The 15,343-nt window shown below is 34.2% G+C and overlaps 4 protein-coding genes across 5 annotated transcripts; 3 read left to right on the top strand and 1 right to left on the bottom strand.

Annotated features, from left to right (window-relative positions):
• The first annotated feature begins 597 nt into the window (after positions 1-597).
• LOC118273698 (androgen-dependent TFPI-regulating protein-like) lies at positions 598-3,194 on the top strand. The gene is made up of 2 exons (XM_035590795.2): positions 598-836; positions 2,617-3,194. The coding sequence occupies exons 1-2, from the start codon at positions 687-689 to the stop codon at positions 3,169-3,171; spliced, it is 705 nt and encodes a 234-aa protein (XP_035446688.2). The 5' UTR covers positions 598-686; the 3' UTR covers positions 3,172-3,194.
• A 760-nt stretch (positions 3,195-3,954) lies between these two features.
• On the bottom strand, positions 3,955-6,338 carry LOC118273514 (protein asteroid). The gene has a single exon (XM_035590514.2). The coding sequence runs from the start codon at positions 6,234-6,236 to the stop codon at positions 3,975-3,977; it is 2,262 nt and encodes a 753-aa protein (XP_035446407.2). The 5' UTR covers positions 6,237-6,338; the 3' UTR covers positions 3,955-3,974.
• Positions 6,339-6,749: 411 nt separating this feature from the next.
• On the top strand, positions 6,750-10,963 carry LOC118273541 (la protein homolog). Its single transcript, XM_035590567.2, has 7 exons — positions 6,750-6,916; positions 7,013-7,135; positions 7,943-8,109; positions 8,403-8,663; positions 9,112-9,267; positions 9,781-9,886; positions 10,447-10,963. Exons 2-7 carry the CDS (start codon positions 7,015-7,017, stop codon positions 10,776-10,778), a joined length of 1,143 nt encoding a protein of 380 aa, XP_035446460.1. The 5' UTR covers positions 6,750-6,916; positions 7,013-7,014; the 3' UTR covers positions 10,779-10,963.
• A 927-nt stretch (positions 10,964-11,890) lies between these two features.
• LOC118273118 (uncharacterized) lies at positions 11,891-14,881 on the top strand. Of its 2 annotated transcripts, none has more exons than XR_007705692.1 (3): positions 11,891-12,575; positions 12,962-13,169; positions 13,402-14,881. XR_007705692.1 is itself a non-coding variant. In XM_035589915.2 (3 exons), exons 1-3 carry the CDS (start codon positions 12,050-12,052, stop codon positions 13,659-13,661), a joined length of 966 nt encoding a protein of 321 aa, XP_035445808.2. In that variant the 5' UTR covers positions 11,893-12,049; the 3' UTR covers positions 13,662-13,967. The 2 variants fall into 2 exon arrangements, 1 of the variants encoding a protein (XP_035445808.2); XM_035589915.2 differs by having other exon boundaries at positions 11,893-12,547; positions 13,402-13,967.
• The last annotated feature ends 462 nt before the right edge of the window (positions 14,882-15,343 follow it).

Below are 15,343 nucleotides of genomic sequence, written 5' to 3'. Positions count from 1 at the left end.
TAAGTGCTCCACGTGGGGATCGAACTCGTGACCCCTCAGACGACTGTCTTGCCGGATTTTAGATATATATATTTTTTGTAACAAAACGCATGTTTTTTAAGGAGCTGGTAGAAATGCTATGTGAGTCAATATTTTTATAGAAAGAGAAAGTGTTTATTGACTTCTGTTTTAAATCAGTTTTTGGCAATATTTTCACATTACCTACGTAAATAAATGCTTTAGGGAAGTCCCATGTAATAGGTAACAAGCCTATTGTCGTATCAGGGCGCAATCCCATACTCTGCTACTGCGAGAATTTAACGAGGCAGACAGTAAGAATAGGTATAAATAAGTTAGATACCTAATACAAAAAGTCATAACAATCGTTCACATAAGACTTGATAAGACCAATATTATGGCATTTAGGTACGTCCAACGCCAACGATCCAACACCAACATTGGTAGACGCACAGCATCCACTGCCTCTTCAATACTGAAGTAGAAAATCGTTATCAAATAAAACAGTCAATGTATTTCAAAATTATTATCATACCAATAATAGGCCGATAAGATTCAAAGCTGGACCACTAAATAAATAAACAGCGTTCGATTTTCAAATCGTGACAGTATTGCGAGAGACGTCGACTGAAACAGACGTTGGGAAAAGTGTTGCAATAGTTAATTATTTTTAAATTATTTTTTTCAAAATGATAGTTTTATTCCATTTAGCTGTGATCAGCGTATATTCCTACGCATTCTGGTTCGATCAGAAGTATATTGACATCGAATATCCGTCTAAAGAATTCGAGTTCATCCCGTTGAAGGCTCGAGTTTTATTTTTCACGTTTTGGACTCTTGTAAGTACATTTTTCTCTATTCATATTACTAACTAGATAGTCTCTAGTCATTCATCCATTTCCGCGTGCAATTTTCCAGTTTGTTTTTAATAATACGCTCGTTGAATTCTGGTTACAAAACCCTAACAATTCATTTTGAAAAATTCTTTATATTAAGTTATTAAATATTTATTTGTATATTTTCTGTTTCTTGTTGTGTTCTTTTCTGTTTTACCTAAATAGATACTTACCTATGTATACAAGTAAATTTAGGAAATTTTTCTCCTTTTCCTAGGGATCTTTACTCTCTGTTCCTTGAAATGTTTGTAATTGCATCTACGATAGAATAAAATCCTAGCGTAGAGCAAAGTTTATGATTTTGTTGTCAAAAATACCAAAGTTTACGATTTTGTTGTCAGTATGGTTCCTAAATATTTTTCTCGAGGCATCTGAAAAATATTTCGGCAGGTTCTACCGGTGATACTAAATATTTACACCTACATCTTCTTCAATACCAAATTATTAGGTATCTTATTAATTTGCACAAATACCTATAACAAATATTAAAATCAGTAGTACCATCGTCTTTAAGTTATTACCACAGATATATCTATGGTTATTATGCTACCAACAACGACATAACGGTACGCCATTGAATCTCCCAAGGGTGAACGGCTGCCTTCCCCTTATCCCAAAGGAGAAGGTAGCCCCTTACACTAGCTACCTTTATTAAAGTTCCATGCGGCGAGGGGTTAGTTCATATTGGGTTAAAGTTTTCTACCTAAGTACCTATAAGGAACGATTCGTCACGCCTTTTATCCCTGAAGTGGCAGGCAGAGGTGCACATGTAATGCGGTAATGCCACTGTACAATGTACCTACACTCACTTTTCACCGTTCGTGTTATAAGTCCCATGTTATAGGGGGTGCCTATTGCCATATACTGGGCGTAATTTCAGACTCAGTGCTACAGCTGAGAAATTTTCGATAAACCTAAAAAAGCAATACTTTGCCTGACCTGGGAATCGAACCCGAAGCCTCTTGCCCGGCAATAGCCCTTGCGACCATTAATTAGAACAACGAGACTGTCTCCACCAACTAAGTATAAGGATTACAGGAATTAAATATAACCTACTACCTATACTTAATCTTAACCGAATGAACTAAAAAAGGAAGTCATGGATACAAAGTGCAATGATTGAAGCTTTAGATAAAATTATAACAATAAAATTATAAATATCAAATACCTACCTTTATAAATTTATTTTAAGAAACGTTATCAGCAATTCGGTATCTTTTGTGCGGATATGAGTTTGTCTATCGAAGTCATGAATGAATGTTATCAGGATTAAAGATATATAGATATAAGTATTTGCAGTACTTTTCCATTAATAAGCCAGACAGAATTAATTCAAGTGTCCCTAAAGTTTTACCGCCGTACTCAGAGTCATTTAATGATTACTTAACCCAGTCCTTAGCAATTGTTTTCGATACATAATTGTTACCAAGGAATATTTTAAATAATCATTAAATGTCTCTGTGTGTAGGCTAAACTTGCTGACTCAAATTTTATATGAAAAAACCTTTGCTTTCTATACGGTATCGGAACCCTAAGCCGATAACAACTTTTGACCTATTCTGACCCTGTTCAGAGACGTGGGCCCTTATAACTATAATATAATAATATGTATGTAATGATTCATATGAATGATTGATTGATGATTCATTCTCAAAATTTTTAACCTTTTCAAATCCGTTACTTTAAAAAACATGTACTAATTCTATTCTTCTCATACTTTCAGGCGCTCCAGCATGTCTACTTCGTGATATCTCTCCTGAACGATATCTTCGGCACCAACGAAGTCACGCGAAAACCGCCTCTAATCCGTCAAATTAAGGACGTCGTCTTCAGCATCACACTGTGCACAGCATTCTACGTGGTCCTTGTATTTTGGACCTTCTACATATTCAACAAAGAGGCTATTTTCCCTCCTGAGGCCGAACTTAAATTCCCGAAATGGATCAACCATATTATGCACACGTCAATTTTGCCTATAATTCTCATTGAGCTGCTTGTTACGAGAAGGAATTTCCCAACGAAGAAGACTGGTTTTACTGTAGCCATAACCATGACAGCTATCTACGCGGCATATATTCACATTGTGTACTTCAAATATGGTATTTGGCCCTACCCCTTCCTCTATGTTGTCAGTTGGACCACCAAGACTTTATACTTCATCGGCAGCGCAGTCCTGGGGATGGTCTTCTATTTATTCGGCGAAAAATTAGACTCTCTTGTCTCAGGAAAGAGTAGAACTCCTGTATCTCATATGAATGGATCTAAGAAAGTACATTAAATTATTTTTAGAGTAAGCTAGTACCTAATTTTTGTTTTATTTTTACCCCGACTATGATGAAACAAAAAGAGGGCTACGAATTTTCATTATTTTTAACTACTTTTGAATCTGTAAATGAGTATTAACAGTATACCCTCCTGCCTTCTAGACTTTCCCATAGGCCCCGGTAGCCTGAGTATCTTTATTTTCCTAAGCTTTAAGTCTGCTTCTCATGCATAAGGGTTGCCAGGTTTTGAAACCTACTAACGGCAAGTATCATTGTGACTTTTCTGAGCTATACGTAGTTTCTAAGATTATTTTGATACCACTGACAAACTGTGAAGGAAAACATCGTGAGGAAACCTGGGCTTATAATTTCTTATTATAAGTCTGAAATCGCCAACCCACATTGAACAATTGCTCAAGATATGTAACTTGCGCATTCCAATAAACTACCGATCGGTAAATTTGCTTACGAGCCGTAGAATTGGGTTGACATAAGCTCCATACAAAATGTGTCAAAATTCTACGGCTCGTAGGCACATCTACCGATCCGTAGTTTATTGGAATGCGCCGTAAGTGTGGTAATTGTTGCTCAAATCTTCTACGTAGGAGAAGAGGCCTTTGGTCAGCAGTGGCCACTTATAGGCTGTTGATGTGTGACATGGAGCCATTGTCATCTGCCTTTCATAATCCTCTGAAAAGAGTAACAGTAGTACTTTGGTAATATTTTTTTTTAGATACTGATAGGGTAAATGGGGAGAGAGTCATAAGAATTAGTTATCTTTAATAAAAACAATAGAGAAAAAATATAAAAATTTATTCTAAATAATAACCTCTGATTCAAAACCCTTTACAATAAAATTGATTTCATCCTCTATCGTATTATTTCTCTTCCTTCGTCTCCTTTTCTTAGTACCCTCCCATTTTTGCGTCGTCAAACCCATTACTTCCGCACATCTTTCGAAAATAAAGCTTAAGCTCTTATAAAACAATAACACGGAGTTAGCACCTCTCAAGTACTGTTCCAAAAACGCCTTTGGGTCCACTTGATTTTCCAATTTGACTGCCACATTATATACAAAGGTGCCATTGAAACTTTTCGAATACTTTGTACTCTCAAAAGGACTCCTACAAAGAGTGTTTAGACTATTAATCTGGCTCAAACAACACTGAAACTGGGCAAAAGACTGCATCTTCTTTGAGTCATAACTTTTCGGTTTCTTCTTTATTTTGTCATCCAACTCAAAATGTTTTAGCAAAACATGTGCAGCTATCAAAGAGTCTTCATATTGCACTTTGTTTTTGTTCAAGAACAATTCGTTTTCGACAAATGTGAGAGGTGCTGCATTCTTCTTTAGCTCTTCAACTCTTTTAGAATATTTGTTATTGAATTGGAACTGTCCTCTAAATGTCCCTGTTTTTTCATCTACTGCTTCTAGCATTACATAACACATGATTAAACTATGTATATTACCTAACGGAACATCACAGTTTGCCACCCACCATAAGATAGCAATAAAAAACAACTGGAAATTGGATGGTAATTGTTCAACTAATTTATAGTGAAATCCCTTCAGTTTTTCTTTCAAAAAGTGTTCAAAACATGACTTCAATTGTTCTTCTGTTAGTTCAGAGAATGGTGCATCAAATTGTCTTGAAGTCCCAATATCATTTTTGACAAATAACCTTTTGTAACTTGAGTTATTTTCCCGGCTAACATATATGCAATACTCCTCTGAGAAATCAGTTAAAAGATCAAAAGCATATCTCAGGATAGGTAGACAACATAAGAATGAGTCTGCCTCGTCATAATCTTCTGCTTGGGGTGAGCAGAAGTGCAGGTGATGTGTGTAAAGGTTTATGTATGCTTTTGGGATATGATTCTGTCGAATTCCTTCAGCAAACCAATCAGGTACACCAAGATCTGACTGTTCATCTTCAGTTTCTGTCCCATTGTCTTCAATTTCCTCTTCTTCTCTTTCTCCCTCTAATTCTTCTTCTCCCTCATTTGCAGAAGAGACCTCTTCATCCTCTGAAGAAGACTCATTTTCATTATCATTGTCATTTTCATTTTCACCTCCATCTTCTGCCATAATTTCTTCTTCGAAGTTTTCAGGCAATTGCCACTCTGATTCAGGAGTATCTTCTTTACTGATATTAAAGTACTTCAGTGATCTACAGTTTTTACTATGGTAGCCATTAATACTCTTCTTAATTAAAGCAAGAGCTTTTCCCTTCTGTCTCTTCTTCAATCGACCCAGTATCTTCTGTATAGCTGTCTCCAATGTCTCATTCTGCAGCCATTGAAATAAACTATGAATACATTTCTGTTGATCATTGGTCTTCCTCTTTGTCTTAGGCAGTTTCATTTGTGAGAAGAATTTCCTAAACACTTTCTTCTCAACATAGTCATTGCCTAATAATGTTGCTAGTAGAGGCAATAATTCTTCTTGTAATCCTCCATAGTTTTTGAGCATGTATTCGACTCTGAAGATTTTGCATTCTAAAGCAAAGTGTTTGGTACCATCAATTTCTATTGGTTTAGCTTTGAAGTCTAGTGTGTTGAAGGGGATGTATAGGACATTGTATATGTAGAAGTCTGAATCGTAGCTTAGTACAGGACATTCGAGGTGCCTGGCCATCGCAGCTACTTCATCGTCAGCTTCAAACTCACAGACTGTGTATGCCACATTCATATCAATCAAAGCTTCTATGAAAACATCACGAACTAGTAACGGAAAGATCTGTAGACTGCCTTGAGTAACCGGGTCTAGCTTTGAAGCACCATAAATTTTAGACCTTAATCTACTGTGCGCAGTTTTCAATTTCCTATGTTCGTAACTCCCGTCGAACAAAACATAAGGTGTAATGTTACATTTCTTCAGGTTCTTGAAAAAGTTTCGTACGTACGAGGCGAATTTATCGTAATCCCCACCGAAAGCGGAGAAACAGTTGAGTAACCTGTACAACTGCGCACACAAACTATGACCATCTATAACCAGAGAGCAATCGTGTAATAAGAAGTCTTGTAGGAAAGAATTCTCTTTATGACTGATGTAAGTAGTCAATCCTCGGACTCCCATAATTGTAAATGTAATCAAACCATAATTTGAACAATATTTCAATATTCACACGATGTATTTACAGGTTATGTTGTTTATTTTGACATTGACGGAATGTTTTCATTTACATAATCTGACAGTTGGCACTTACCAGTGACTGAGGGTATAAAAGTCATCTGCTCTACTAGTAAATTAAAGCATTAAGATAATATTAATCTAATTCTTATTTTAAGAAATATATTCTGAAATTAATAAGTGACTAATTACTAATTTCGACACAAAAAATGCTTTAGATGTTTTAATTTTAATTTTTAATTTATTGCACGTAACAGGAATAGGCACAAAAACATTTGCATTATAAAATTAAATAGTAAGTATTTAATGTTTAATAATGATTAATTACTTTAATGCACGAACAAACCCGCTTACCTAAAAATTATAACTATAAATTATAAAATCAATACCAAATATACCAAGCACTGGTTTTCAGAACGAAACGTCAAACATCATTACGGCGCCCCTCCCTCCCGCTCTCCCGCCATTCTATCATTTCGTTTTCGTGCCGGCCGCGTGTGGGGTAAAGATTGAAAACACGTGTTCCCCATAAGGGAATCCACCTATATTTTTAAATTTACGTAAATAGTAACAATTTAATTGTTATTTTCGACGTATTTGTGTCAAAAACTGCAGAAATAAACCAGGTAAAGATGTTAATCGATAGCGCCATTTGTAAAATGCGGATGCGCGTGTAGATTTGAGTTGAAAGACTAACATTGTTGTTTAATTTGGTGTTTTAGACATGACTGAGGCTAAGGAAGTCGTTGCGGAGTCTAACGGAGAGAATAACAAGCAGGAGGAGGTTTCCGAAGAACAGAATGAGTTGGAATCTGCGATTATTCGTCAGGTTGAATATTATTTCGGTGAGTACTAAACTTGTTTTGCTATTTCGTCTGGCGTAGGGATTAAATAAAGAAGACGCGATTGGCTAAAGTTCTTAGCTTACTAATACTATTCACGAGCCAGTAAAATGTTGTTTATGCTCATTATTTAAGTATACTTATAAACATCAGTAGGTACTTTACATTTTATAACCAGCTGGCACCCACGTTATTTATATTTGAGTCGCCTACATAAGTTATACATAACAATAATATGATAGAATTTACAATATAGGTACTATATAGAACAGTATAGTCAACAAATGTATAGTATTTTATTAAAAGTACCTACAACAGGTATCTGTATTAACTTTGTTGCATATATGTAGTCGCTCATGCCATAATAATGATGCAAGATTATATTTTATTGTGTTTCATCATGTTGCAATTCTACTTTTTAAGCATTAATTTATTAATACAGCACCCTAAAACAATATTTAGAATTCTTACTTAAATGTAATTAAAAATCATATATTTCATATTGCCACTCCGTCTGTCTCCGTCTTGAGCAAGCATTACAATGCACATTCCTTCTCTAAGCATATAGCCATAATACTTCAGCGCTTGTTTACTGATAAGTGTCAATATTTATGTTAATACCATATAATTTAGTTTTCTACTCCATTTGAAGACAAGCATTAAGTGGCATTTGGCTCCAGGCTCTGTTTAGAAATCTCAGCGGGGAGACAGTTAAACTAATGATCATCATGATTTAACTTCAGCTATCAATAATACTAACAAAACAAACTTCAAAACTCCCCTTTACAATTTTCATCTCTATATTTACAGGAGATTTGAACCTTCCACGAGATAAATTCCTCCGAGAACAAGTCCAGATCGATGATGGATGGGTTCCACTGGACATCCTCACCAGGTTCAACCGACTTGCCAAGCTCACTAAAGATACTGAAATCATTGCCAAAGCCTTGCTGAAATCTACCAATGGATTACTTGAGGTAATTTTTTAATAATTTTATTGCATATAACATATTGTTACAATATTCATTGTTGATAATAAGCAGTTTATTTATGGAACAGTTTAATCTATGGATAGGAGACAATCCTATAAATTTTGTCAATCTAATTCAATTCTAATTTGTATCCATTAAAAAAAGAATCTTCAAACCCATGTTATCAATAATTAATGTATTTTTAATGATTTTATCAACTACCCGAATATGTGTTCTCATATAAATTGTTCCTTCATAAAGTTAAACCATCATTTAAACATTATATCTCCACATTACAGGTCTCTGAAGACAAAAAGAAAGTCAGACGCAGCCCTGAAGTGCCCATTCCGGAGATGAACGAGGAACGCAGAAAGGAGTTAAGTAGCAGGACTATTTACGCTAAAGGGTTCCCCAAAGAGTCGACCCTAGATGACTTGTTGAAACACTTCAGGCAGTATGAACAGGTTGAGAATATTATCATGAGGAAGTACCAAGAAAGATCCACTAAGAAGAGGCTGTTCAAGGGATCCATATTCCTTACCTTCAAGACTAGGGAACAGGTATGTTTTATCTGCATTTAATTTCTTTGTCTTTGAATTAAAGTTATAATAAATTTACTAAAAAAACACAGACTTACATACATGAATGGAGAGACACATTAGTAAATTGTGATTTTTTTTGAGTAAATGTAGTGTGTCGCTTAATAGTTATTATTTTAATGTTAAGATGCTTGTATAATGACTATATGCTTGCTGTACTTGTAAAGCATGGACTGATAAACACTTAAGATTTTAAACTCTGTAGTTAATAAAATTAAAATAAGTAGTATTGTAGTTTTATATTTACTAAAACATGTCTTTTTATTACCCGTCTAGACTTCAATTTAATTGGAAACCTTCATTTTACTTAACTTTGGCCTAAATCTACTTTATAGATAACATATCTTTCAAGTAAACCTCTTATAAGTGTTCAATTTACCGATATTTAACAAGTTACCACTAATTTCAGGCTGAAAAATTCATGGAGTCTAAACCTCATGAGTACCAGGGCACAGAACTGCTTATCCACTGGCAAGAAGACTACATAGCACAGAAACAAGAAGAATATGCCAACAAGAAGGAACAGAAAGATAACAAAAAGAATAAGGACAAGGAACATCATCATGTAAGTTATTTATAAATACTCTATTATGTAGAAAAGACTATCTGTCTTGCTAATGAGTTGTCACAGGCATCAACCATTCCTAAAAACTATTAATAAATGCAGTTTAAAATAACTTTCATTAGATAGTTAGACAATGCTAGGCCTGTTTCTCTATATCAAAATTCTTAATAGTATGAATATGCTGGATCCTATTTCTAAAATCTAAGTCTGTAAAATACTATGCTTAAAACCGCATCAAAATCGGTTCATCCAGACGCAAGACAATCATGATCAAACATACATACAGGTCAAACTGAGAACCTCAATTTTTTTAAGTCGATTAATAAAAAATGTGTAAATTTTCGGAAACCTCAAATGTGGGATAATGTTTTAAAATAAAATAAAACCAAATATTTTACTTACGCAAGTCAAGTTGTTTGCAACCACAACTATAACACAAACTAAGCAGACTGAAGACTATTATTACTTAAATTAAACACCACAGTATAATAATATTTTATATTTCGTCCTCAGGTGGAAAAAGAAGAATTGAAGCTACCAACAGGAACAGTATTATACTTCAGTGGTGGCACAGATCAGATGAAGAGGGAGGACATCAAAGAGGCACTCTCAACTCTTGGTAAGCAGCGTTTCATAGTACTCTCACTGGTTTATAAGCATCATAGTTTAGTGTTAACCTGTGGTTGTTGGTGACCACCACAAAAAAATAACTAATGTCATATGATCAGCAAAACACGAAGTGCTTAGCCTATTACCTACCTAATTGGTTCTTTTCTACTATGCGGACCAAAAATTTTACTTTTATTATAACTTTCCTGAGACATACTAAATTAACTATTATGTTTTGGCTTAATCGCGTAACTGTTTGACGAGGAGCCTGACTCAGACTCAGGTGCGGCGATTGTCGCGGAATGCCACTCATGAATATGAGCCTTAGCATGGCTTAAAACTAGACAAGTTCGGTGTTAAACAGTAAGCCGTAAACATAATAATTAAAATAACCATCTATTCCCACATCTTGTCGAAGGACGCTCGCGTACCGTAATTTGCCTACAACTTATACTAAAAAGTTACATATCTGTTAAACAAGATGCTCTCTAGTCTCATTTTAATTTATTAATAATATGTCACATTAGATTTGTGAAAATATTAACATGATTATTACTTTACTGTCAACAGGAGCAGACATTGCATACATTGACTTCAAAGTTGGTGACAAAGAGGGTTGGGTGCGCCTTACAAAGGAAAACACTGCCAAGGTTGTCGCTGAGAAAATGACTGAGAATAAGATGAAGATTGCTGAAGCCGACGTTGAATTCAAAGTTCTCGAAGGTGAAGAAGAAACAACATATTTACAGAAAACAGTAGAAGAAATGGCTAAAAGGCGAAAAAATATGAAAAACTTCAAGAGTAATAAGGGCAGAAAGGGCGGAAACAAATACCATGGCAAGAAAAGGCGAAATGACAACGATGATGGGCCCCCTAGAAAAATCAAAGCAAACGACAGTTAGTTACAGATATCGCTGCTGTAGAGGGGACTCTATGCTAACCATAGACTTTCATAATTGCTTTTAAGTATAAGATAAACTTGATTACAAGAATTATAATGTTTGTTAACGATCCGAAACGGTGTTATCCTAGTTTTTGATTTGTTCCATAAATATTTACTATTAAAATTTATCTTGTAAGGATTATATTTGCTGCCTTTTTATTTTGATCCATTTCCCTGATACAACTGTAGTGAGTCAGGAACCCAGTACTATGTACTTCCCAAATGCCTGCTGACGAGGGATACACGCGAAGTACATGAAAATGTAATATGTAAGTATAACATTAACACATTTCTTCCTTTTGTTTTCTGAATAAGTAGTAAGAACACACGTCACGCATATATAGCACACGCGTCAAAAGTACTACTATAGTTCTTGTCAGTTTCAGAATCCCAAATGAGGGCAACTTGGCAAGATTATCATACTACAAGTCAGTAACTGTAGTAGTCTTTGATTACCATTTACACACAGGAGTTCAAAACCGAAAATCAATAATTATGATAGGGGAAAATCATCCAATGACTTCTAGTCTTGAGTGAGGCGAGAAGGAGAGTCAGACACTGTTTAAAAACCCCGTGACCCCGTTAGGAAGTCCGCAGCTCCGGATCGGGCATCAGCCCCACTGGGCCCCATCTATGATAGTCTGAAGCTGGTCTGCTTCTGGACGAAGGGAGAGCTACACTTGCTCGCCGTTCACAAAACCCGCATTTTGGTCAACCCCTACTATACTGGAGTACGCTAACTTTGTACCTTACTGGCGACGTAATCGACACAAGTTTTTAGTTGTTTCTTAGCCCTACCCGAACATCAAACCCTTGTTTGGCAGTCGCCCTTCTCATTATTCCACCAGTCAACAAATCAGCAAAATTGAATGGTAAAACAAAAGGTATTTTTATTTTCAAGACACCTATGAATTATACTATCGGGCTACAAAATATGGCATGATCTTTAGATTTTAAATAACAAATCATACGGTAATTATAAAAATATTATTTGACAAAAGCTTTTAATCTTCTTCTTTAAAGTAACCAGCTCTGTAAATGCTCAGTCGGCAGTACTAATAATTTCATTCATTCATTTTGACGGATAACTGATAAATCGAGATGTAGAATCGAGGTGTTTGTTTTTGTTATTGATTTTTCGGAAACAGTGTATTATTTATATCAGTGGTGGTATCACAATAATAAAATTTAAGAAAAATAAGTCTGTTCTGGTTGTGCAAACGTATAAAAATGTACGACATGTGGGATAACAACATGTATCACCAAACTAACGTCCACGAATATTCTGCCGAATTGCAGAATGAGAATAACAATAATATTGAGTACAAAACGAGGCCTAAAACTCCAGAAATATATCCTGAAAATCAAATAATTACAAGCTTTGATGATTTAAAAATTACCGAATGGCCTGGTGAAATAGAAATACAGGAATTCATAAACAATAGCCCAAGTGCGAACCCTGAAGAAAAAGACAAAGAAAAAGATGAAAAAAAGAAAAGGGCTAAGAAAACAAAAGAAGTGAAAGAATTAAAGAAACTTAGAACAGTACATGAACCTATCTGTATCCATCACATTCCACTGGAACCTGAAGAATTGAACTCACTCGCCTTCGCTCCAGTTCTAAAAAGAAAAAAGAAACGAGAAGGATGCTTTTCACCTGATGGTTTAGTAATCGATACAAACCCTGAAATGGATGGTTACGACTCCGATGAAACCGTTAACAAATATGTAAATGAATATTTACTTTATGTGGCTGGTAAAAAATGTTTTGTATTCAGGGATGATTTAACCCTTTCTAGATTTCATTAGTAAAATCTAGACATCATGGATCACAGACGGGAGATTGCATCATAAGATTCTAATTTTTATGATGATAAACTAGTAATTTGTCTGTGTTATTGGCTTCAATATAATCTTTTTGTTGCCCTTATCCTGAATAGTTAAGATAATCTTTTTTTAACTATTCTCCTATAACAGACATAATCCTACCACAAATCATTCATTTTATTGTTCTCCTTTCATAAATAATTTCTCACACATTCAAAGATTGCTGATTCACCAGTCACAAGGGGACACAGATAAATTAAGATTTGTTTTGATTGATGTTTGATCTAACAAATGATTATTTTTTCTATATTTTAGGTGGAGTGTGGTGAAGAAGGTATGTGCAAGTGTCGCAGGATGCGAGGCAGGGATTACTATGAAGATTACTTACTAATGGAGTGCCGCGATTATATTAAATTTTATTCCCATGGGAAGCGTGAATTTTCTTATGGAACAGTTTTACACTTTACCGGAGCCCCAGAAGACTTGAGCAGGGAAGATCTATATATAGCACTGCTGGAACTAGGTATTCCATTTTATTTGTTAGTCCACTTTAATATTAGTTCTACACTATTTATTTTACATTTTTATGAAAGAATGTCCTAAAACACCTGGATTTTTATGTTATTTTTTTATTATTTCATTCAAGAACTAATTATGTATAGACTTTTTAAAAACAATTTTAGTTCAAGTATTAGTCACATAATTTATTTATATAATATATTGCTAGAATTTGATCATAAACTATTTCTTTTCAGGTGCAACCATTGAATTTTTGGACTATCAACAAGGTGATCCTGAGGGATGGATTCGGCTCAATTATCCTTATGAAGCCAGAATTGTAATCAAGAAAATGGAAGACAAAAAATTTAGAATTGGTAACGCAGAATTAATATTCAATGTTTTATCTGGAAAAGAACAAAAAAAGTATTTGAAAAATGTCTCAAAAGCAATTTTTACGCTTCAAGAAGTGGGAAAAAATAGAAAAATGGAGAAAAGTGGTTTTAGATATTCGTAAAGTATTAATAATGTAAAAAATAAATTGAGTATGATAGGCACATTTTTTTGAATTACAAATATTTTATAAGATCTTTGTGCTCAGCTGTAGCGCTCGCGACTACTATTTGGACCAAAGCGACAGTAAAATATATTTTAATACTCAATAACTTGCACAATAGGCTATTTGACAGTATGAAAAATAAAGTATTATTAAAAGCTACATACGTAAATTATGACTTTAAAAAGCGTTATTGAGTAAAACAAATTTATATATGTATTTATAATGGTTTATTTAAAAAAAAACTTATCTTAAATCTTTATACCCCAACCAGGGATACAAAACGGTCAAGTTTGGTGAATCGATTGTGACGTAACCTGCATGTTTCTTGTAATAATCTTATTACGGTTTTGGTGTTTATTTTATTCAGAAACTGTTTGAAAGGCATTATTTATACAAAAACCAATTACATATTATTTGTTTTTAAATCGCAGTATGGTACGTTTATCGACCAGAAAACTTGATGTTGGTTACTTATTGATAGTGACCTCACTTGCTTGTGCGGGGCGCTATCTTGCACGAAGAAGCCGTTTTGCGGGTTATTCAAAATATTATTGTTAAATTCGAATGTTTACGTCCAATTTTTAATCAATTTAAAAATAACTCATGTTAATGGAATTTTGTCAAATGGCCTATTCTCAAAATAAATAGATACCTTCCATAGTAAGTATTTACCTACTAATTTATTATTAACAGCCAAATCAAACCTTTTTAAAAATCTTATAGATTTTTAAGGATGTTTGCCATCTGGCCGTGCACGAGTCAGTGCCGACAATAATTATGTTAGCGCTGAGCCATTATTTTTGTTGACTTTTTTCATTGTTTAATCGAATTTAAGAACCTGTCCAGAAGAAAAAAAAAATTATTTGATACACTTATTGTAAAAACAGCCTTAAACTTTCTGATGTATATGTGTGTGTGTGTATGTGTCATTATTATTAATTTTCTTGTATTTGTAACTTTATTGTGGCAAAAAGACAAATTAAGTCAATTAATTAGTGTTTTTTTTAATACTTTATTATACAATATGTACTATTTTTTGTTTATGTGAAACATGGAATTGGTATTTTTATGTAAATAGGTAATCTGTGTACAGAAATTCAAAACTTACGATAAAAAATCACCATTATAATCTGTCTTAAGCTGAATAAAGTTCAAATGTTGATCGCAGAGATCAAATATTTAGGTGATTTACTTATACCTTTAGTAAGCTGTGGGCAGATAAGATTGTATTACAGAAATATTTAATTTTACGTTAAGTTTAATACTTTATAAAACCAAAAGTTATAATTTATGTTTATTATTTTTGAAACGAGAATTTGAATTGTGACGACTTTGTCTTGTCATCTAATGTAGTAATTAATATAAAAACATGAATAAAATAAAGCAAATCATTTTGTGTGACCTAAATAAGACATGATGAACATAAGTAGGTCAGCTTAGAGAGGTCGAAAAACGAACCCCGCCTTACTGCATCATAACCAACCAAACCCAGGTTGGATTGTGGTTTGGCTTGATTGAAAGTAATGACAGTAATTTTTCAATTGATACGCATAAGACCGGAACCTCGCAATAGTGTCGGTTAGAGGTCTCTCAACCCTGACATATTCATAATCCGCAATTGAGACGGTTGCAAAAACTCA

Source organism: Spodoptera frugiperda, chromosome 1, assembly GCF_023101765.2.
Source record: "Spodoptera frugiperda isolate SF20-4 chromosome 1, AGI-APGP_CSIRO_Sfru_2.0, whole genome shotgun sequence".
Taxonomy (NCBI): Eukaryota; Metazoa; Arthropoda; class Insecta; order Lepidoptera; family Noctuidae; genus Spodoptera; species Spodoptera frugiperda.
Note: the sequence above shows the minus strand (reverse complement) of the source record. Positions and strands in the feature narration are given on the sequence as shown.